A 24,708-nucleotide genomic window follows, 5' to 3' on the forward strand; every position below is an offset into this window, starting at 1 on the left:
ACTCTGTATAGCGTTGTCATTTTTGACCTGGTATCTTAGTTTAGCACTGACCATATTTTGTAGGGAAGAGGTTTCTTCCCAAGGCACTTCACAAACTTGTTACCAAACTTGACTTCCCTGTCAGGTAGGTGCAGTCACCTCCATGTTGAGGCACAGATGGCCACCAATCCTGCATGCTGGCAGACTGCTGGACCAGCTCCGCATCACCACTGAGGTTGAGAGGGTCCCACACGTGCTCGTGAGAAGTTTCAGGATTGTGGCCTAAGGATAGGAAAACGCAGACTTCCAAGGGAAGTGGTACAAAAGGCATTTGTCTGGCTTTAGAATTAGGATAGAGGAAGTGCATTTTTTTTGGTAGGTGTTGTACGGACATAGGGCCCAGTGAGTCCCTGGTCCCCGACTGGTGTTAATGCAAATAATGGTAGGGAACAGCCCTGCGGTAGGAGGGAGAAAGATCTCAGCAACCTACTCAATCTTTCCAGTTCTATGCCTGGTTCTCCAAATATTGTGTACATTTGAATATGGACTGTAACTTCCTTTTGTGTTGTCTGATTTGTTTTAATTTTTTTTAAAAGAGAAGAACTCTTGCTGGGAGGCTCAGCCCTAGCAGTGAGAGAGATGGTTCATTAGATCGGAGGTGAGTCACTAGGAGTTAAAATTGAAACCCATGAACAGCATTCATCCTAATTGCTCTCTTTTAACTCTAGTAATGATCAGACTTCTGCATTTCCAGACAGGGCTGGTGCTTTTATTCTTACCTGCTGCTGTTCACGATATATGAGCAACAGCCAGGGTATTCTGTAACAGTCTCCATGCTAAGGGCTCCCATCTGCTGCTCTTGACAATTCAGAAGCAGAGAAACAAAGTCTATTTATTCATTAAATATCTGAAAGTCAAACCTTGTTCGTGCTTTAATGAATTCAGCCGACACCTTCTACCTACTTTGTGGAGCAGCCATGTAGTCCCTTAGCTAAGGCAGCAGATGGTGCTGTTTAAGTAACTCTGTACTACTCCACCTTGTTATGTTGGAGCTCAGATTCAACTTGCTGGCTTTTGAAAGTGCCATAGTGTGCAAGCAGCCCGGGGTTTTGGCCAGAGCTAATCATAGAATCATAGAATATCAGGGTTGGAAGGGACCCCTGAAGGTCATCTAGTCCAACCCCCTGCTCGAAGCAGGACCAATTCCCAGTTAAATCATCCCAGCCAGGGCTTTGTCAAGCCTGACCTTAAAAACCTCTAAGGAAAATCACAGCCTTGATCCCATAAGGTACATTAACGTAGGGTTCACTCCTGTTCCGATGGAAAGGGGAGTGTCAGTGGGAGAAGGCCTGGCCAGCCAGGAAAAATGGAGGGGAGGGATTTCATTTATAAACCAGCCGGGCCATGGCACAGTCACGGTCTCTCCTTGGGGCAAGTGACCTAGGTAGTAGGCATTGGGCACAGTCAAGTTGAAGCTTTCTCTCTGTTTCAGTGTGTGCAGCAGCGGCAGACCATTAAGGAAAGCAGAAGTGCTGGACTGAAGACTAATGGCCTTTACTGTGTTAGAGGAAAATGCATCCTCTTAGAGCACTGCTCACTCACACCTCCCAAAGCACTGGGCCCAGCTTGTTGGGGAAGGGGGTAGCTGGGCAGTGAGCCACAGCTGTAAATGATGTGCCTAACAGGCCATTATGCATAAGTGACAGAACTGGGCCCCGAAGTTCCTGCCTCTGGGGCTGTCATCAACTGCACCCTCTGGTCTTCATTTCATCAGCTGATACTCTGATGTCTGCAAGTGAGCTGGCAAAGGCCTTCGCAAGTCTGAAGTCAGGCTGGACAGCAGTTCCACTACCCCAGGAAAAGGCTTTGGCTAAGAGATTCTTTCCACCTCCAGCCTAGTGCTAGTCATCTTGCTTGTAGTGGGAATGTACTGTAAGTCAGGGATTCTTAACCCTTTTCTTTCCGAGGCCCTCCCAAGCATGCTATAAAACCTCAAGCTGATTTTCTGAATCTAAAAGCCAGGGTCCGCATTAGAGGGTAGCAAACAGGACAATTTCTTGAGCCACATGAAGCTAAGCTGCTCAGGCTTTCTGCCCTGGGCCTCAACGAGTCTGATGCTGGCCCTGCTTTAGGGACCCCCTGAAACCTGCTAGCAGCCCCCCAGACCACTGGTTGAGAACTACTGCTGTAGATAATGTAGACAATCTAGGCTGGGAGCCAGCAGGGGTCCTTCTAAGCCTCAGAAAGCAGTGCTGAGAGTCTGGAGTTGCTTCTACTAACAGAAGTATCAGAAGGGGCTGGGATAAGCTACCCCCAGCTGGCCTCTTCGAACAGGAACTCTTTTCACTGTATGCAGGAAGGGCAGCCAGAAGCATGGGTGCAGGAACTTGCTCTCCTTTTCTTAGACCATGCTGAAGGATTGGTAGCAGTAGTGTTTTGGGGCTGTCTTCACTGCAAAAATGGAGTGCGGGGGGGGGCGATTCTAGCATGATGTAAAAAGACAGTTTTGCTGTGAGGACCAAGCCTGCATATTCGATTTTATATCTAAGGCTGCAGGGGCCTAGGATTGTCTACACAGCATGGGAGTCCTAGGTTCAAATCCTCCTCTACCTGATAGGGAGTCTCCCTCCTGCAGCCTAGTGTGTATAAGGCAGGCCTCTGAATCCTCCGTGTCTTTGTCGGGGAGAGAAGAGGGGAAGGCTGCAGCCCTTATGCCTTGGCAGGCTAGGGCTGAAATAGTGTGCTCAGCAGTATTTTACCACCCCTTTGCATGGGGGGTAAGGAACTAGAGCCTCAGGCCCTATAAATCCAGCTGATCAGGCTCCGATGGGTGTAAATAAGGTGGGTAGAACTCGTCGTTTTGGCTGCATGTACTCCAAGCCGATGGCCAATAACTGCGCCCTTACGCTGCCGTGGGATACCTAAAATCACCTTTATTCACAATCACAGTTATCCAATTTTCCCAGAATGGGTTTTTCTGCTAGAACACAAACCACTGTAAAATAAAACAAGGAAAGGGAGCTGACACCAGCACATATGGGAACCGACGCCAAGCCACCAAAAGTTAGTTTTGTTTTGTTACTGCTTCTGCTTGCAGCCAGCCCAGCCCTGCAGCTCCCTGGGCCGGACCGTGCTTCTACTGTGGCATTAGCCAAACGACACCAGGAAACAGAGCCGCCACCCCCCCTCCCCCCCCAGTGGCATGGCTACTTGGCATACTACAGCCCAGGGCTGTGCCACCCAGGCTCATGGATGCCGTGTTTCCAAGCCTATGAGTCAGCACTCACACTGCAGCATTAAGCTGAGTTTACAGGTGCTGGCCCCAGGTCTCGCAGCTGTGCTATTGCATTCCTGTTGCCCTGTACAGACCACCTGACTTGGCTTGAGCTGTGACCACACTGCAAAATGACAGGGTTTGGCCCTGAGTCACAGCAGTACTGGGGCTCTGATCTGCTCTCCTAGCAGGGGCCGGAGTCCGTCCTAGGGTGACCAGGTCTCTGGTTTTCGATCAGCACACCCTGTCGAAAAGGGACACTGGTGGCTCCGGTCAGCACCCCTGACTGGGCTGTTAAATGCCTGGTCTGTGGTGCTAAGGCAAGCTAGTCTGTACCTGTCCTGGGTGGCACCGCGCTGTGTCCCAGAAGCAGCCAGAAGGACAGGTCTGGCTCCTAGGTGGGCGCGCCGGGGGGCTCTGGGCATTGCCCCTGCCCCCACTACTGGCTCCGAATGGGAGCTGGGGGGGGGGGCACCATACCTGCAGGCAAGAGCAGCATGTGAAGCCTCCTGGCCCCCTAGCCTAGGACCCGGACCTGCTGGCTGCTTCCAGGGCACATGCAGCGCAGGGCCAGGCCAGGCCAGGCCAGGCCAGGCACGCAGCCTGCCTTAGCCCCCCCCGCCCCCCGCCTCCACCGCCCTGCTGCCTATGAGCTGCCTGAGGTAAGCCTATGCTCCTGCACCCCAAACCCCTGCCAGAGCCCAGTGAGGGTGGGGGAATGTAGTGAGTGGGGGGGGCAGGGCCTTGGGGAAGGGGCAGGGCTAGGATGTTCAAGTTTTGTGCAACTAGAAAGTTGGCAACCCTAGTGCTTCCTGATCTGAGTCAGGCTGATTTGGATGTTGGCAGAAGGGCACTTGGGCTCAAACTTGAACCTGCATCCAGGCTTAGTGTAGCCCTATCCTAACTCCCCAGCCTACTTGACAAAGCTTCTGCTAACACCTGGCGTTTGACCCACAGTAAAACAAACATATTTTATTACATTTAAACACAGGCAAGTCAATTAGGGCTGGTACAGTGCCCCATGACCGCTCTTATCCCTGTTTGTCCCTTCTTTAAAAGTCACGATGTAACGATTAACCAGCCTAGCCTGGACAGACGCCGTGGGGATGATGCTGACTGTGTTGGCTTTATATATATATGTGCTAATTTCCCTGCTTTCCCCCCCCCCCCACAATGTTTTTTCCTGATTCCTTACTCTCTTAGCCCTACACCTGTTGGGGGCGGGGGCTGCAAGGTTAGGGCCAGCAGCTGGTGTAAACCTTGTAGCTGTCCCTCTGCTCTGAGTGTTTGGGCAAGTCAGTGATCATTTTCATTGAAAGCCAACCGTGTTTGCACTTAGTCGCCCATATGCTAGCCATGCTGAGTTTGGAGTCCACGCCTGCAAAGCTCACACAAGGCCTGTCTGACCCCCCATGACTTCAAAGGGCTGTTTCACAGGAGTACAGTTGGCAGTTCTAGCCTTGGGTGGTAATGTGGTGGGCAGGACTGTGGGCATTTCAGGTGCTGTAAGAATTAAAATGTAGGAACTACATGCTCTGTAAGCCCAAGGTGGCTGCTGAAGTTGGGGCTTAGCTGAGATTCCCCCAAGGGGGTTACATGCCACCCATCTTATGTCACAAGACCATCCCTCTTAAAAGTGATGCTTTAAAAATGCATTCTCCGGCTAAACCAATCCCTGGGGACGCAGCAGCTTTCCATTCACAGTAGCAGAATCAAGATAACTTTTATTAAGAAAATCGGCAGAAGGCTGCCTCTGCACTGAGTTGCTCCTTTCTACAGCCGGCTGTCGGTGAGGATGCTGCAGAGTGGCAGGGGAATTAATTCCAGCGCCATAACTCTATTTATATATTAAAATCTACAATATAGAAACAAATACAGTATCTGGGACTATTGGCAAAAATCTACTGGCACAAGAGGATTGTTTGCTGCACACCATGAGGGCTGCTGATACACCTGCATCAGCTGGGTGTGGTGGGGGGCGCTAGTCAGCTGCTGCGGGGGGCGGGGGTAGATGCTTACAGTGCTACAGTACTTCATGGGGAAAATAATTATGTATTAATTTCATTATGCTTTTGATAGGATCTTTTTTTTTCCTCTTCTCAATTCACATCCCACCTTCCCCACCAGCCAGCTGGTGATGTCTTACAAGGAAAAGCAAAAACCAAACTAGTTTTATGTAACACCCTCCGCCCCCCACCCCCAGCTCATCACCAACATGTCCCCCCATTTGCTCCTTACAGGTGTCTGAGCCTGCGGTTCCTGCGAGCATGTGAGTTTTGCCCAAGTTTGGCATGCAGGAGCAGGCTTGCTGGCTGCTGTGAAGAACGTGCTGGCTTTGTAAAGCAACAGGGCCCACAGAAAGCTCTCATGGCTCGCTGTAAGGATCGTGCCTTGGCCCAGACCTCAGCTGGTATCAGTCAGTTTAGCAAGAGTGGAGGAGCTGGGCCCTGGTACTTAGGGCAGACAGAGGCTATTTGTTCATCTTCAACACTTTCAGCTACTTACAAATGTGAGCGCCCTGTTGCAGTCTGGGTCTACGTCAGCCACAGGCTTCCTCCCGCGAGCAGCACTGAAAAGTAAGTTGCACTCATGAAAAGCAGGCAGGGTGGGCGGTGGAGCCATGGGGAGCAGCAGCGCTTTGCTCATGTTTTTTAGCAAATCAGCGTCATTTGTTACTGAGCAGAGCCACTTCCCTGCATACAACAAAGACTCTCCATTTCAATGCTTTCAGGTGTAGGGTGGGGAGAAAGCCCCATGCCCTGAAATGCACATGGGGCCTGATGTGCCAATACCTAACTGCTCTTGCTCGCAGGGTTACCGGTTTCTCAGTGTCTAATAGAACTGACTGTGAATTTGCTTCAGTAAAAGCTCACAGGAGGCCAGCACATAAAGCAAAAGGCCTGGGCCTGCAGTGGCCCCGCTCTCATTGCAGCCAAGGGGCCATGCAGAGGTACATGAGCTACAGCCCTGGGCCAAGGTGACTGAGCCCATGATCTGTCAATGCTAGACTGGGGCAAGGTGTGTGTGTTCTGGGGCCATTAACACTCGCAAATAGAATAAATGGGCCACATCTTGCTTGCCTTCTCTGCTGTGCAGCCTCCTGAAAAGCAGCAGACTTGCTCCTTCTAATACTTCCCACCAGGCTGGGGCCTTGCTTGATCTCCCGCTGAAGTCAATGGGAGCTAGCTGAGGTCAAGCACCTCATCGAAGATTTTCAGAAGTGCCGCATTCGAGTCTGGTCAGAGGCACCTGGTTGCCGGATGGGGCTTGTCGCGTTCTGAAAACGAGGACGCTTTACAGTGTCTCCCGTTAGATACAAAATCACTAGGCCTCGAGTTTGCCACCACGCTCAGCCTCGTGAACTCCATGGGCACCATGGGTTGGCACGCTCAGCCCCAGAGGGATGCGGCGTGCCTTGCTCGTATTGCAGATGCGGACCAGGGAGGACTGACAGACCTAAACTGAGATGACTGCGGACTGAGTGAGCCCCGGTAGAGCCTGGTGGCCGCCCAGTACGACACTGAGTGCTCACAAGGACTCGCAAATAGACACACAAAATGGGTGGGATGCAGAGAATCTGGCCACTCTGAAACTAACAGGGGGTGGCAGGAGCAGCAGCCAAAGCCCACTTCTCTCCCTCCTCCCCAGCCCTTGAGTGATCAGAAGCTCCTTCTTTAAAACAAAGAAACAAAATCCACTTTAAGCCACTTTCTTCCTTTTTTCGCTTGTTGATGACTAAGTGCATTGACCACATCAGTGTGGCCAAGAGCGTGCGATCACGAACCAGGTTTCCTTCCTTTAGAGACATTTAACACTCTACCATAAAAAAAAGAGCGCGGGGGAGGAAAGGGGGGTTGTAGACATTCTTCCTCAGTGTTTTTCACAAATGCTGAGTGTGGGGTGGGGGGGAAGAGGCTTTTGGCTTGTGAAACGCTGATGGGAAGGGCAGGGAGAACTAAGGAGCAAGCGTCGGTGCAGTGGGGTTATAGTCATGCAGTGCCCCAATGAGTCAGACAGGAGGGAGCCGGCTGGTGAGGAAAGGATGCTGAAGGGCAAACGTAAGCCTGAGGGTGTCATCTTGCTGGAAGGCAACACGCAGAGCCATGCCCAACACTAGAGTCTTTCGCAGGAACCACATGCAGCACACCCATCTGTTCCCCCCCACCACCCCACCATGCATTTCTCCGTTACCAAAAATCCACAGGCCCACTCTCCCCCCATGAAGCACTCAACACGTTGATTTCCATTCACCGGCCACTGCTCTCAGGAGAGCAAAGAGAGAGCAGGGTTACTGGGAGCTTTTTTGCCACCAGCAAAAGGGTTTGGATTTATAATTTCTCTCTGCCAGACTCGTCCTTTCACACCCTTTGTGCCAGAGCTCCTGCTGGACACCCAGCTCTTCTGAATGGCCCATGCAGCCCTGCCCTTTTAAGAGGCTTTTGTGAGATGGGGGGTCAGTTGCCCCCAAAAGGCCTCCTTTCTTCTCTGGATTATTGCCACTCACCAGCTGCCTACAGTTGCTGTCCACTGGGGAGAAGGACATCCCTGGGCATGGTGTAGAAGAGGAAGAACAGCTCCAGCTGTTTTCTTGAGATTAAAATGTAAAACCATTAGAAAGAGAGGTTCATCTTGCCTTCCCTGATGTGCTGGAGTTAAGAACCCATGGGGGACAAGGGGGAGCGGAAGAGCCATCACCAGCAGGACCCTCCCCTCCCCACCTCCAGCCTCCTTGGGGTGGTTCAGATGTTGAATTTCACAGATGATGAGTGAAGACCGAGACCCCTCGCTCCTCTCACGTCTGCCCCCCGCCCACAGCGTCCCCCCCCCCATCCATACGGCTGTTCTAAGTGCTGCGATATGTTTTGATGATATCCTTGATGGCCCGTCTGCAGATCGGGCAGCAGGCGTTGGCCATCTTCTTGAGTTTCAGCCCACACGGGTAGCAGAGACACATGTGTCCGCAGGAGTAAATGACGGTATCTACCATGTTCTCGTAGCAGATGGTGCACTCGTCCCCCCAGACCCCTGAGCCAGATGGGGAGATGGGTGACTCCGGCATGCTGACCGGGGAGTTTGGAGCTGTGCCTGAAATGCAAGGAACACGGTCGCTCTTTACTCAGTCATGAGCTTTTCGGGGTTAGGGAGAGAGGAGTGACTCGGTCAGAGCAGACTCCTGCTGCACCTAGAACTGCAGGGAGCACCCTGCACAGGCAGGGGGTAGAATGGGTGATTTAACAGGTCTCCTTCAATAGCTTTTGCAGCTAACTGTGTCCAATCGCTGAGGCCTCAGCGGAAGGTGAGAAAAGGCCATAATGCACCTGACTCTGTGCACAATGCTGCACCAATGAGGAAGGGAGAATCCCTCAGGGCTCTGCTGTAGCACAAGAAAAATCCCACACCCCGGCTTGGCACTGTTCTGCCAACAAACCTGCAGTGCAGATACAGCAATGCTGACGGAAGGGGGCTTCGGGCAGCATAGCCAACGTTGTGCGGGGAGGTGGTGTTCCGATGCTGGCGGAAAACCACTTCTGTTGGCATACATTGTGTCTACACCAGGGGACTATGCCACCATAGGTGCTGTAGTGTAGACACAGCCTAAGAAATCTGTTTCTTCTAACAACAGGTCACAGAAAGTCCATGCAGGGATGGAGGGTGGTCATGTGTTAAGGACACACGCCTGAGAGGCAGGCGTCTGGTGCTTTGTTTTCGGTTCTGCCACTGATGCACTGCACGGCCTTGGGCAAGTCACTCCCCACTTCCTCATCCGGCAAATGGGCACCATAACTCTGAACCTAGCTCACCTGACCTGTGGCGAGAGGCCCAATGTATGTCTGGAAAGGGGGCAGAGCTCTTGGCAAGGAAGGGGCTCTATAAATGTAAGGGATTCTGAGGGTGGGTAACATTGCTTTTGTCATGGGATTAGTAGTACAGCTGTGCCGTTTGCCTAGAGTTTGTGGCCAATGCACTGCAACAAAACAGCTGCTCACTGCACCAGGGGCCAATGGGAAAACTGGCTGTCTGATCGCACGCCCAGCTGGCCCGCAGAGGGAGCTCTGCAGTGTCCAAGCACTGTACAAACATTCACTACAGAGGGCAAATTGGAAGCTGCCAAATGGGTTGGCTACTGTTTAACGGTTGGAAGGGAGGGCAGAGCAATGGTGGCAGCAGCTCGAAGATTGGTGCATTGCTTGGTGACATGAGCAGGGGACTGTGGCCTTGGGCAAGTCACAGCCCGTGGGTTCTCTGGGCAGGGATGTGCATGGGTGACACCAGGCACTACCCTCATACAAACAGCCATGACCTCTTGGTGCAACGGGAATTCTGCCTGCCTCCCTCTCTCCCTGAGAGCTTGTGAGGCTGGATGGAAGCTTATGACAGCCTCTGGGATTATGGGAACTGGCTCTGGTAGAGAATATCAATGTAAACAGCCTTCAGGATTCTCCCCAGAGGCAGCTGCATTTCACAGGAGGGTGTACACAGTCTAGAAAGTTTGTTGTCCCCCTTGGAGATTTTTGATGATGAAAAAGCCTACAAAATGATTGCTGTCCAGTATCAAAGCATCTGGGTGGCTTCCACGTAAAAACATTCCCCTAGGGACCTCATGGGTCTCTAGCTCTTCTCCCTTACTCACTTCAGGAGCTGACAGGTGCATAGATGTATGCCGCCCCATGCATTTAGAGCACTAATGGGCACTGAACGGAGACCTGGAAGGGTGGCTGTGCAGAACATGGCAGGGAACCCGCGAATGTGTGCGAGGCACACTCACCATTGATGGAGCTGCAGAGCCGACCGGAGCCACACGTACTCAGTATCGGATCAGAAACCCCGCTGCAGAGACCCGTGGGGGAATTTGGGGCTGAAGTGGGAGAGCTCGGTGTAGATGGGCCCAGTCGCTCAGCCAGTATGGTGGAACCTGGACAATACAACAAAGACATGTGGTTTTTAAAAAAGCTTGTCCCCATGTGATTATTCCAGACATTAGGCCCTGCTCCTGCACATCGATACCTGCCTCGGGCTGGGCGTGCATCGCTCATTCTGATCCATCACAATGAGAGCTGGGGGGGAAATCCTGGCCTTACTGAAGTCGATGGGAGTTTTGCCATTGACTTCAATGGGACCAGAACTTAACCCTTAGTTTCCATTCCTAACAAACCCATCCTAAACCAGGCACCAGATGGCGCCTCGCCCCCCCCCCCCCCATCAGCTGGCCTAAAAGAGATTTGAACACCCCCCACCCCCTACATAAGCTGGATTCCTTTAAGCCAATGTAAATAGTTCTGCATTTTTAAATGTTACTTTTCATTATACGTCACCCACAGTCTCACCCTCCCATGCCCCAGCAGCGTCACATGCAGGGATGGGGCTGTGGCCAGCGGGAGAGGCTGCACATGGCTGGCCAGCTGGAATGGAACCCAAGGAGCTATCCCCTTGATAACGAGTGCTGTATACCCCAGAGCAAAATACAGAGAGTCCTGGCACCACCGAGCTCATGCCAAGGCAATCAAGAGCCGCCTGGCAGGAAGAAAAGAGTGAGTTCTGATCCCGGTCCTGCGCCACTTGCTATGTGGCCTGAACTGAATCATATCACCTCCCTTGGTGTCCCTTTCCTGTCTATAAAAAAGGGAACTCCTTTGCAGCTGTTTCGAAGCCTCTGTTGTTCTCAGGTAACCCCCCTGCCTGGACGTGACCAGGCCAGCTGGTGCTCAAAGGCAACAGACAGCAAATTAACGCTGGCACTCAAACTGGGAAATGAGAAAACAGGACAGGAAAGATTTGTATTAATTGGCCCTGCCTGGGCAGCTGACCCCCTAAGAAACCATGTCGATAGGAGCCTGCCAAGCAACCAAAGCAGAAACCTGCTTGGGGCAAAGAGAACCAGACACTGGGTGCTGACTCCATGGCAGGCCTGAGCATGATCCCTTCTTGTGTTTGGGACTCGCCTGTCACAGGGCCTTGTTTGTGGAATCCTCTGCTAGTACATGCCTGCTCCCAGGCCACCGGAGGCAGAAGGTACTTGGCCCACATTTTCCAGCCAGGTTTCAGAGTAACAGCCGTGTTAGTCTGTATTCGCAAAAAGAAAAGGAGTACTTGTGGCACCTTAGAGACTAACCAATTTATTTGAGCATAAGCTTTCGTGAGCTACAGCTCACTTCATCGGATACATACTGTGGAAACTGCAGAAGACATTATGTACACAGAGACCATGAAACAATACCTCCTCCCACCCCACTCTCCTGCTGGTAATAGCTTATCTAAAGTGACCACTCTCCTTACAATGTGTATGATAATCAAGGTGGGCCATTTCCAGCACAAATCCAGGGTTTAACAGGAACATCTGGGGGGGGGTAGGAAAAAACAAGGGGAAATAGGTTTCAGAGTAACAGCCGTGTTAGTCTGTATTCGCAAAAAGAAAAGGAGTACTTGTGGCACCTTAGAGACTATATTGGTTAGTCTCTAAGGTGCCACAAGTACTCCTTTTCTTCAAGGGGAAATAGGCTTGAATAGAGACTGGGAGTGGCTAAGTCATTATGCAAGGTAACTTAAGTTAATTGTATCCAATTTGAAAATGAATTCCAATTCAGCAGTTTCTCGCTGGAGTCTGGATTTGAAGTTTTTTTGTTTTTAATATTGCGACCTTTAGGTCTGAGATCGAGTGACCAGAGAGATTGAAGTGTTCTCCGACTGGTTTATGAATGTTATAATTCTTGACATCTGATTTGTGTCCATTTATTCTTTTACGTAGAGACTGTCCAGTTTGACCAATGTACATGGCAGAGGGGCATTGCTGGCACATGATGGCATATATCACATTGGTGGATGTGCAGGTGAACGAGCCTCTGATAGTGTGGTTGATGTTATTAGGCCTTGTGATGGTGTCCCCTGAATAGATATGTGGGCACAGTTGGCAACAGGCTTTGTTGCAAGGATAGCTTCCTGGGTTAGTGGTTCTGTTGTGTGGTGTGTGGTTGCTGGTGAGTATTTGCTTCAGGTTGGGGGGCTGTCTGTAGGCAAGGACTGGCCTGTCTCTCAAGATTTGTGAGAGTGTTGGGTCATCCTTCAGGATAGGTTGTAGATCCCTCATAATGCGTTGGAGGGGTTTTAGTTGTGGGCTGAAGGTGACGGAATCTCTCTGGTCACTCGATCTCAGACCTAACCGTCGCAATATTAAAACAAAAAAACTTCAAATCCAGACTCCAGCGAGAAACTGTTGAATTGGAATTCTTTTGCAAATTGGATACAATTAACTTAGGCTTGAATAGAGACTGGGAGTGGCTAAGTCATTATGCAAGGTAATATATTTCCCCTTGTTTTTTTCTACTCCCCCCCCCAGACATTCCTGTTAAACCCTGGATTTGTGCTGGAAATAGCCCACCTTGATTATCATACACGTTGTAAGGAGAGTGATCACTTTAGATAAGCTATTACCAGCAGGAGAGTGGGGTGGGAGGAAGTATTTTTTCATGCTTTGTGTGTATATAATAAGATCGTCTACACTTTCCACAGTATGCATCCAATGAAGTGAGCTGTAGCTCACGAAAGCTTATGCTCAAATAAATTGGTTAGTCTCTAAGGTGCCACAAGTCCTCCTTTTCATTTTCCAGCCAGTTCAACAGGGGAGCTCCAGAGACAGCATTACTAACTCACTCAGGCTCAGCCTGCTTCTTGTCCTGTTGCTATAATAATAATCAGCTGAAATGTCTCCCCAGAGGCAAATACAGACAATCACAGACGGTGACATGGGTCTCCCCCGTTCCCCTCCCCTGGGAAGGTGGATGGGGTCTGCTTGGTAACCATACCACCAATAGCTGAGGGAGGATGGCTAATGGGGATCAGAGCAGGCACAAAGGAGCAACTGGTTTGTCTGGAGTTCCAAGGTGTTCAGTCTCTCGTGGAAGAGACAACAGGGATAGCGCCCAATCAGAATTTAAATACCCACGAATGCTTAGCTTCCTGCACGTTACCATATATGAGAAAGTGGGATCCACAGCATAGTTCAATGAGTCGGCGGCTGCTTTCAAGTGAAAAAGCACCAGGCGGCCAGGAAGACAGTCCTGCTGAGAGCATCTTGCTTCAATTTCCTTCTTTCCAGGTGAGGCTAGCTGCACTTGGTAGTCAAACCAGGCTAGAAACAAATCCTAGAGTCCAGCAGGTTGAGCCACCCAAAAGCCTCCTGTAGACAACTGGAATTTAATCCAGTGTTGGCCATCAGCCAGGTATCTGACCAATATTTAATGTAGCCAAGGTGCACTGCATGAGAAGGGTATTGGATGGGAGGCACAGAAAGAAAACTAGCCTGTTCTGCCTCAGCTTCCCTGTCGACACCACTGAAGAGCAAGTGAAATGAAAGCCTGGCCCACCTGGCTCACTGTGTGTGGCATTACTTGTCTCACTTTTAACTCTGTTAAACGCGTTTCCTACTTGTTACATTTCTGCTCTGACAGCGTGCACATGCCTCTGGTAAACAGACCTACATAGCTAGGAAATGCACCCAGGACACAGGACTGGGTCGCTGAAGAACATGGACTGTGGGTTCTGTTCCTGCGCTGCCACAGACTTGCTGTGAGACCTGAGACAAGCCACCTAGGGAGGTTTAGGCCCAGAGGCGATTTGCGAAATGGAGCTCAGAGGTATGACAGAGGGGAGTTGCATGACTTAATTCATCAGTGTGGTTAAAGTGCATGGAGCTCCTCAGAGGGCAGCTACCACGGGAGGACCAAGCTGTCTTTGGAAAAGTCGGGCACCTTCTTCTAAACCGAAGTGAGCGTGCCGGAATTCCTCTTCCATGGGCAGCTGAATTTCTCCTGAAATACATTAGGACGCCATAGTGCAGCCCCCTTTCCCAGTCCCTTTACTGTGCACAGCAAGTCTTTCCAACAGGTCATAAAAAGCAAGGTCCTCGCTCCTCTGCATGGATGCTGAAGATCTCATGGCCATGGTCCTTTTCATAAGAGGAGGCCTTTCCCGCAACGTCCTTGATTGTGCTGTGCCTTCCTCTCTCTTGGCAGCATGCTGGGTAACAGATGGCTTGGGCACCACTCTCAGAGGTGGCTGCATTTCAGCAATGCTGTTTGGATGTAGTCTTGGAGGTGATCGGCGGTAAGAGCAGCATGACGCTTTAAGTAACGCAAGTACTGAAAGTCTGTGTCTCCTTTATACAACTACCTCCTCACTCGGAGCTGTTACTGAAGCGAAACCTCTGCACATCCCCCCTTCCCCCCCCCCGTAGTAACACAGCATTTGACACTGCCAAAAAGGAGTGTTTAATACATACTAACAAGCTACCCTGTGTCGTAAAGTTTATTAGCTGTACTGCTGTGCACTGTTAAACAGCTGCTTTGTTCCACCCCACAAGTTGCCGTGTTTCAGCAATCCCTGTGTATTTTATTATATGAATGATGTGACTTAGCACGTTTCGTGTACATCACATCTTCAAAACTCTGGAGAAACTTTAAATTATTCTCAGAGCATGGTGAGGTCGGCAGATCTGGCTCGGATATTCAAAGGGATTTGGGTGCCTAACTCTGTTAGGCTCCTTTGAAAATGCCAGCTGATAGCCTGTGAGTGTCTCCATTTCCTTGGCGATAAGTGACTTTCTGACTTGAGTGGACTTTATCACAGGGAGCTGGATAGGACGGAGCCTGTCAAGTCATCCCTGGCAATAAGGGCTGGGCATGTCCTGTTAAATCAAGCGTTCTATGCTGCCTGTAATAGAATTTTAATCATCTTGCTCCAAACCATATTGGTCAGCCATGTAGAGTATAAAACTCAACAGCTCGGTGTTTTTCTTTTTAATTGGGATGGTTAACACAGGCAACCAACGGATCTTGGAAATATTACCTGGCACAGTTCATTGCTCTTCTCAGAGTGCACAAAAAAACAGCATGGTACTTGTTCCTTACGCCCTTGATGTTTTCCCCTTATGGTATCAGAGAACACCAGACCATGACCTCTGTCCAGCACTGTAACATAGCTGCTGCTGAGGCAGGGCATGGGAGCATACAGTAGCCTAATATTGACAGTATCAGCCTGAATGTGACCAAGTGTTTCTACTGATAACTGCTGCCTTCTCCCGGAACATTCTCTGTAACCCTGGTGTGCGTGGGATGCTTCACACACATTGCATTACCTTTCTGGAACATTTCCGCTCCTTCATGTTGATTCTTCAATGTGCCAAGGCAGGACTATCAGGGAGCTGACTCTATTATGATAAATGCTGAAGGAACCAAAAGGTCCCTTTCTGGGAACAATGCAGCTCCAGGACTGCAGACCTGCTGTGATTCCCAGTCCTGTCATTTAGCCCTGCAACCAACCTTCCTCCCTTTATCCTACAGCCCCTGTTTTCATCTGCCACAGACAGCACAGTTTGGTGACTCTCCTCCCATCTGATAGGAGGAGACACATATAAAAGCCACAACAGAAACTGCCCTTCTAACCAACTCAGTTGGTGTCTGCACAGTGTTATCTGCGCTGCTTCACAGAACTGACAAGGCTGCAAGGTCTGCACAGAGACCTAGGGCATCAGCCTTGTTCTGAAGTGCACGTGACATGGGTATGTTGGTGTAAGTCATGGCCTCCCTCCACTCTGCCTGCACCCTCCTCGGGAAATATACCAGAATGACAGCGCTTTGAGGCCTGGTGCTGAGAGATGCTCAGCACCCACGTCTTCCATTTAAGTCAGGGGGAGTGGCAGGTTCTCAGTACCTCTCAGCCCCCGAGAAAACCTATTCCTCAGGCTTGGAAAGAGTGGATCAGCTGTGTGTATTCATGACACCAACTGAATACTCTGGAGTTGTTGGAAATATCAGGCTCCCTCTAGCATAGCCAGCATTTTATCCATTATGTCGCCCTTGCCTTGGGGGTGGGGTGATCAGATTATTCTGTTCACAGCTGGTAGGAGGTGTGGGGAGGAAGGGGGCAGGCGCTGATCTGTGGGGCCCAGTGGCGGGCAGGAGGCACTGGGGGGGGTGAAGGAGCAATGGGGGGGCTGCTGATGATGGGTGCTCAGCACCCACCATTTTTTCTCCGTGGGTGCTCCAGCCCCGGAGCACCCATGGAGTCGGTGCCTATGCTCAGATGTAAGGCAGTACAGAAGGTCTCAGTTACTATATGGGAGTTACAGAGAGGTGAACTGGAGCCTGGAGGGCTGGCTACTCAAGGGTGTGAAGGAGCTGCATAGATCCTATGTTCACAGACACCAGCAATGGACCCTCTCCAGTCTGATGGATGATCTAGCCATAAACCGAGCTAATGGATAATATATACTGTAAACAAGTCCAGCGGGGTATAGCTCACAACACAGTCACTATACACACAACAAAGAGGAACATTCAATAGCCAGAGAAGTTTACAAAACAAAACCTTGCTTCTCATCCAGTCAACCTGGATGACATTCCCTTCAGCAGGCTCAGGTCAGGTTTTGTTTCTAACAACAGCTGGCAGCTCACCTCATTAAACTGAAAACAAACACAGGCAGCTGATTGCTCTTTTCCTGTGCTGGTCAGAAGCCTCTAATGTTACAGACCATGTACGAAATGAAGAGGATCGTAGTCGACAGCCATTATCCACTGGCACATTAGAACTCTCTACAATCAGACTAAAGCTAGTCTCTGCTGGAGAGAAAGCAACGAACACCCAGGGAACTAAGGGCCATCCCCCCCACCACACACACTTCATGTCAGCACCTTCCGCTCCAAAAGCAAGGCTCATTGCTTTGACCTTGCCTTCTCCAATGTAAATATATAGCAACCCATTTACTAAAAGAGCCCGACCAAAACAAGACACTCCATCGCACACGTTTCTGGCCCGGTGGGAGAACAAGCCACGCGTGACAGTCACGTTGATTAATGCACTGCTGGAAGGCGCTCAGATGTTACAGCGTCACATGTGGTATAAGACTCGCTACAGGGGACATAATAGAATTATGGTGGACATGGCCCACCTTGATTATCATACACACTGTAGGGAGAGTGGTCATTTTGGATGGGTTATTACCAGCAGGAGAGTGAGTTTGTGGGGTGGGGGTGGGGGACGACGGACGGAGGGTGAGAAAACCTGGATTTGTGCTGGAAATGGCCCACCTTGATTATCATACACATTGTAAGGAGAGTGATCACTTTAGATAAGCTATTACCAGCAGGACAGTGGGGTGGGAGGAGGTATTGTTTCATATTCTCTGTGTATATATATAGTCTGCTGCAGTTTCCACGGTATGCATCCGATGAAGTGAGCTGTAGCTCACGAAAGCTCATGCTCAAATAAATTGGTTAGTCTCTAAGGTGCCACAAAGTCCTCCTTTTCTTTTTGTGAATACAGACTAACACGGCTGTTACTCTGAAACCTGTCAATAGAATTACAGTAACTAGCTCTGACTAATTCTAAATGCACATTTACTCGCAAGGCCAAACCCTGCCATCGTTTGTCTGAACATGGCTCCCACGGAACTCTACGGAACCAACTGTGCACATCTGAAGGCAGGATCTGGTCCTTTAAAATATGAACAACTCTAAATATTGGAACATTCTTCTCCTCCTGAGATGACTAACATTCTGGCTTACAGGGCCTGATCCGAAACACACAGAACTCGCTGGAAAGACGCCTGTTGACTTCAGGCCCATATACCAATAGGTTTATTGACACCATTTTCAAACCACTAGTATCAGTGTTGATTGAACAACAAGTAATAACTATCCTCTGCATTTCTGCAATATCGCCAACAGAGGATCACAAAGCTGTTAACTGTTAAATGAATGAATCCTCCCAACATCCCTGAGAAGGAAGAGAGTATAACTGTTAACTGCATTACTAAACCCATTTTGCAGAGAATACTTAAGCTTGACCAAGAAGCACCAGCTGTGGTCAAGAAGGATGCTTTGGCTTTTGATCCAAGTGACCGGACATTCACCAAAGGAAACCTCAAGTGCTGGGTTCACTCTCAGCAGAGATCAGTCACAGCCTAGGTTTTTCCCAGTTTTAGCAGCCTTTTCTTTGCTCAGGCTCTCTTTTGACTGTGGCTGTGGAACTACTGGGGGGAATTGATCTCCTGACTGGCTATTACTGGGCTCTGAGCTCCTTGAGGAGAGGACGGCTCCTAAATTGGGAAACAGTTTAGCGAAGACAAGACAGTGTGTAAACAGAACCCAGATGCTATGGTGATGGATTCCTAGAAATGTGGGAAATAAATACTATTGCATGGGAAGCCTAGTCTTTTGCGTTAAATCATCTTTCCCTCTCAGTGTAGGTTATAAACAACACATGTAATTTTCCTTTTAACTCCTAAGAGCTGATCAATTTCAAACAGACACACAATAAAACCTGTTTACAAGTGAACACATCGAATTCCTGTATTCACTGGTTTTTGCGATGTGAATCACTCAGATGCCCTAGCAATGGCATAGGCCAAGTAATTAAATCATAATGAATGCTCAAGGCAAGATTGCAAAAGTGATTCATTTAAAACTCCCCCTCCGCCCTTTGGCACCTTGCCAAAAGATCCTCCTTTCGGGCCAAAATTTGCTGGACTGGATCTCAGCTGAAGGATGGAGCCATTTTGAAAGTTTAAGGGAGATCCCTTGTGAGATTGCGGGGAAAAAATACACTTTCCCCATTGTAAAAAAAATAAAGATGATTTCTATGCTTACTTTTCACAGTTAACTCAAAAATGGGCCACCACTAAGATTTGCTATTGTGCTTATTGCTGAACAGGCCCCTGAGAAGGATTGAGAAAAAACTGCTGGATACCAACGGTGATATGCCATTCAAACATTTCTTTCAAAGCTGCTCAGTAGGTGCTTAATCAGATGTGAGTAGAGACGCTGTGGGATGTTTGTGGATTAGGCCAGGGGGCTAACTGCCATGAATCTAAGACATTTATAATGCACTTCTTACCATGGTACCTAACCCTGGGATGGCTGACACAGAGGACCATGGCCATTTCCCAGCTCAGAGGCCAGAATAATGGCAACGGAGTGAGCTCTAGGGTGGCTTGATCAAAAGCCCTTCAGAGTCAATGGACAGATGCCCAGTCACTTCAGGGGATTGGGACCAGGCCCATGATGCCTAACATGCTACCGCTGTGTAGGAGGATGGATGGTCTTAGCGTATGCGCAATGTGCCTCAGGCTGCACGGGACCAGGATTCATCACCGAATTTGATCCACTAGTTGGATCATTAGCTTCCTCGGTTTGGGCCAGGTACTGATGGGGAGTGCAATGTGAACGCTGATCCATGGATGGTGAGGGAAGATTACTCAGCACTTGTATAGGGAAAGGGATGTAAATCATTACTGACTCACTATCTCCTTTCCCTGATCACTAGATACAGCATTATACACCCTTGTATACATTCAAGGTCTAATCTACAAGCCTTGAATGCACAAGACTCCCTCCAAGTCAGTGGGGTCCGCTTCTGGAAGCCTTACAGAAGTGGACTCCACATGCTTAGAACTAACACTGCTTTGAAGTGAAAATAAGTTGGAAAGAGACATTTATGTCGTAGGCTGGTGCTTTCCCTTTTAAATAGGAACAAACTCCACGCTTTGCTGAAAGAACAACAGTAGCGAACATGGGAACATCCGTGCTTTGTGGCAGCATCTAACGCTGTAAATGCTTTGTGGCAGCACACAACACCCCTGGCAAACACTAGCTCAGGTGGTTGATTCAGTTTCAGTTGTTTGCATTACATGCTAATGCTTTTATGACTGTCAGTCAAGCATCATAAATATAACATACACCCAAACGGTACAAGCTGTAGGGGAGTATTTATCAGGGACATTCCCATTCTGCAAACTCTAACTTAGGTCTTCTTTCACTGAATATTGTCAGCAAACCACCATCTCAATTCAGCCTTATGCTGTCATTATTTATGTTTTTTTAATGGGCTCATACTACCAGGGACTGGCCTGGCCTGCTACGTTTAGAACTTCAAACAATGTAGTAAAGAACATTCCAACCTGGGTGCCACTTTCTCATCATCTGTGGTGGAGGCAGAAGCTCTTGAGGGAACCACAACCTTATACGACCTATTGCTATGTCTCCACTATGCATGTCATTGGCATTTTGACTGTCCTTTCCCCGCATGCCTAACACTTTGGCTGGGTAAGGAGCCCATACAATAAAGGCTGGTTATCGTAACTGATGCTTGGCTACAGTTTTAAACTAGGATTTTCAAAGGTGCATAAGAGAGTTTGGTGCCTAACATCCATCATAGTCCAATGGAAGTTGAGCACCTAACTAGCTTAGATAACTTTAGAAATCCCACCCTTCACCTTTACTTGTTAGGAGCCAGATTTTTCTAAAAAGAGCTCAGCAGCTCCCCTAAAACACAAACACACACACACACACGGCTCTTTTGAAAACGTTGCCATTTGTTTTGGTGCCTAAATAGGAGCTGAGTTCTTTTACAAATGTGGCCCCAGTTGCAGGTGAGCTCTGGAAAAATCTGTTCCTAGGAAGGGTTTATCCTAGCATACGTGGGTGTCTGCACCATTCAAGAGTTATGCCATTTATGAAGATAAATGCTAAGCCCCACAGACCTATGCACATGCTTAATCATACGTACTGCAAGTAGTCTGGAGGCCTTGGGGTCTCTCTTGTTCTGAATGGTAAAGCCCAGCTGCTACCAGGCATCACACCCTTAGAGGAAGCCCTGAAATAGACTTGGGAGGACCAGGGGCCTGTACAATGGGCAGCCACAGAGTGGCTGCGAAGGATCAGAGTGCTAGTCATCTCCAGGCTAAGATGAGAACCCCTCAGGAGCTAATTGCAGGCAGGGGACCCAGAACACAGGCACACAGGGAGAGAGAAAGGGAGGTATTGATGGCAAAAGCAAGGGCAAGGCTCCCCCGCCAAAAGAACAATAAAAATCTGTAACATTTCTGGGGGTCATAGAATCATAGAATATCAGGGTTGGAAGGGACTTCAGGAGGTCATCTAGTCCAACCCCCTGCTCAAAGCAGGACCAATCCCCAATTAAATCATCCCAGCCAGGGCTTTGTCAAGCCTGACCTTAAAAACCTCAAAGGAAGGAGATTCCACCACCTCCCTAGGTAACGCATTCCAGTGCTTCACCACCCTCCTAGTGAAAAAGTTTTTCCTAATATCCAAACTAAACTTCCCTCACTGCAACTTGAGACCATTACTCCTTGTTCTGTCATCTGCTACCACTGAGAACAGTCTAGATCCATCCTCTTTGGAAGCCCCTTTCAGGTAGCTGAAAGCAGCTGTCAAATCCGCCCCCATTCTTCTCTTCTGCAGACTAAACAAACCCAGTTCCCTCAGCCTCTCCTCCTAAGTCATGTGCTCCAGCCCCCTAATCATTTTTGTTGCCATCCACCGGACTCTTTCCAATTTTTCCACATCCTTCTTGTGGTGTGGGGCCCAAAACTGGACACAGTACTCCAGATGAGGCCTCCCTAATGCCGAATAGAGGGGAATGATCACGTCCCTCAATCTGCTGGCAATGCTCCTACTTATACAACCCAAAATGCCGTTAGCCTTCTTGGCAACAAGGGCACACTGTTGACTCATATCCAGCTCCTCGTCCACTATAAACCCTAGGTCCTTTTCTGCAGAACTGCTGCCTAGCAATGCCTTCGAGGAGCAGTGGGCCCTGCCCAGGGTTCTCTGCTCAGTGTCCCCGTCAGGTTCCCTTTGTTTGACCCTTTGATCGCATTCCTGTCCGTGTTAGTTCATTAGTTGTCAAAATAAAAAAACACCTTGGTCCCTAGCAGTGCATGGGGTCAGCTCAGCTCTCTCTTTACCGATCTCCACTGTCTTCCATGACTTCTATGGCACAGGTGGACATAGGGCTTTAGCAGAGCTAATCATTTATGGGCCATGTCATAATGGACCTGCAGTGACTCCACCCCCCCATGGAGGAAGATTATATCCATAGCTTAAAGCGATACCAGGTGGACACTGGATTAGGAAGGGAAATACAACAGAAAGTTCACCTCCTATGGAAGAATTCAGAGCCAAAAAAACCTAAGCTGCCAAGAGCTGGGGGTTGTGGGGTCGTCTTGCTTGAAAGAAAACCTGAAAATCACGTGTCTTGCTCTGTTATGACAAAGACTATTAACTTCAGAGCTCTCGAGACTAATCTTAGATTAATCACCACCTTTCTGTGGCAGAAAGTCCAGCTCTATCCTCATAGCCAGAGGAGTGTCATATAAAGGCCATTTGGCTCAGACATGCCAGTATTGTGAAGGTGGATGCTGTTTTCTGAACAAGAAGGAAAACAGTCATCAGGTCCAATGCTTCAAAATTCAGCACTCATCCAGCAGAGATTGACAGTAATGAGGTAGCAGCTGGGGGGTGGGGTGGGAAACAATCTAATCATACTGAAAACTTTCCCCTCTTCCTCACTGCTCCTCTGAGCTTCTAGCGTGTATTTCATTGGGAGAAAAGAAAAACTGGGTGTTATCAGTGAGTTTAGTCTATTCTGTCACTCTCGCAAGTAGCCAGAATAACTAACTCATGCCAGCGTTAGTCCAAGATTTATGCAGACTTTATCTTTCATGACAGATGAGCCATAATTCAAAGAGGCTGGTAAATTATCCCATATGCAGTTTATTCAATGCAGACAGGCAAAGGCGTAGTGAGATAAGGGAGATCCATATATCACTTACTATGAACAGCTCATTGAATCTAGGGATATTTTATTATCCTGATGGTGATAAAAACTTAATTTCCATTGTCATGGAGGAATGAGTGCAAAGGGGAAGCCTTTACAGCACTATATGGTTTCTGTGCAGGCTGAGTCCCACAGCTGTCACTCGAAGAAGTTCTGTTTGTTTTACTCAGTCATAATCTATGGGAAGTAGATATGCTCCAAACAGCACTCATCTAAACTCTCATCCTGAGAGATGCTGAGTGCCTATCATTCCCACCGGCTTCAGTGATAGCTGCAGAAGGGTCAGCAACACACAGGATCTGGCTGTGAAAGAAGGGGAGCATGACCGAGTGGAATCCCAGCTCCAAAACTTCATGTAACTTGCTACAGCAGGCAGTGCCAGGTCCCTGTCCTGTGCCTAACCCACACAGCCAAATTCCGCAAGCCAGGAAACGCACTCATTCTATTTGGCTCCTGGAAAGTAGCCATCGCGCCATCGTGAGCTGTAGGCAGATCCGAACTCAAACAGCAGCTTTGCTGAAGAGTCACCCGTGTGGGACAGGAACGTGTCTGCAGTCAGAGCTGGGGGGATCTCAGAGGTAGGCCCCCTCTGTTCTTTCCACTGACATGGCAACTCAGTAATACTCTTCAGGGGTCATCTGAGGATCTCAGACAGAGGCCTCTCATTATGTCCACAAGCTTTTTTTAAGTAAATGGAGTAACTGAGGCATAGAGCAGTGAAGTGAGTTATCTCAGATCACACAGGCAGTCGGAGGCAGAGGCAAAGAGAGAAGCTAACTCCAAAATCCTTTCCACGTCTAAAGCCTTCCTTTCAGAGTAACAGCTGTGTTAGTCTGTATTTGCAAAAAGAAAAGGAGTACTTGTGGCACCTTAGAGACTAACCAATTTATTTGAGCATGAGCTTTCGTGAGCTACAGCTCACTTCATTGGATGCATACCGTGGAAGCTGCAGAAGACATTATATACACACAGAGACCATGAAACAATATCTCCTCCCACCCCACTGTCCTGCTGGTAATAGCTTATCTAAAGTGATCATCAAGTTGGGCCATTTCCAGCACAAATGCAGGTTTTCTCAACCTCCACCCCCCCACACACAAACTCACTCTCCTGCTGGTAATAGCCCATCCAAAGTGACCACTCTCTTCACAATGTGTATGATAATCAAGGTGGGACATTTCCTGCACAAATCCAGGTTCTCTCACCCCCTCACCCCCCTCCAAAAACCACACATACAAACTCACTGTCCTGCTGGTAATAGCTTATCCAAAGTGACCACTCTCCCTACAAGGTGCATGGTAATCAAGGTGGGCCATTTCCAGCACAAATCCAGGTTTTCTCACCCCCCCACCCCCATTCACACACAAACTCACTGTCCTGCTGGTAATAGCTTATCCAAAGTGACCACTCTCCCTACAAGGTGCATGGTAATCAATCAAGGTGGGCCATTTCCAGCACAAATCCAGGCTTTCTCACCCCCCCTCCCCGGGACACACACACACACACACACACACAAACTCACTCTCCTGCTGGCAATAGCTCATCCAAACTGACCACTCTCCAAGTTTGAATCCAAGTTTAACCAGAACGTCTGGGGGAGGGGGTAGGAAAAAACAAGGGGAAATAGGCTACCTTGCATAATGACTTAGCCACTCCCAGTCTCTATTTAACCCTAAATTAATAGGGTCCAATTTGCAAATGAATTCCAATTCAGCAGTTTCTCGCTGGAGTCTGGATTTGAAGTTTTTTTGTTTTAAGATAGCGACCCTCATGTCTGTGATTGTTTGACCAGAGAGATTGAAGTGTTCTCCGACTGGTTTATGAAT

General features: G+C 49.0%; 1 protein-coding gene across 3 annotated transcripts in view; it reads right to left on the minus strand.

The window, feature by feature from the left end:
• Positions 1 to 3,977: 3,977 nt before the first annotated feature.
• The window catches only part of NEURL1 (neuralized E3 ubiquitin protein ligase 1), a 283,006-nt gene continuing 262,275 nt past the window's right edge, over positions 3,978 to 24,708 (minus strand). For 2 of the 3 annotated variants that reach the window (XM_073354467.2, XM_073354468.1), the window contains exons 5-6: positions 10,020 to 10,166; positions 8,082 to 8,338 (exon numbers count right to left, since the gene is read on the minus strand). In XM_073354467.2, coding sequence (XP_073210568.1) covers positions 8,097 to 8,338; positions 10,020 to 10,166 — 389 coding nt within the window. In that variant the 3' untranslated portion in view covers positions 8,082 to 8,096. Of the gene's footprint in view, positions 5,823 to 8,081; positions 8,339 to 10,019; positions 10,167 to 24,708 lie in introns of those variants that run through there. The other variant, XM_073354469.2, reaches the window with a different exon arrangement.

Source organism: Lepidochelys kempii, chromosome 7, assembly GCF_965140285.1.
Source record: "Lepidochelys kempii isolate rLepKem1 chromosome 7, rLepKem1.hap1, whole genome shotgun sequence".
Taxonomy (NCBI): Eukaryota; Metazoa; Chordata; order Testudines; family Cheloniidae; genus Lepidochelys; species Lepidochelys kempii.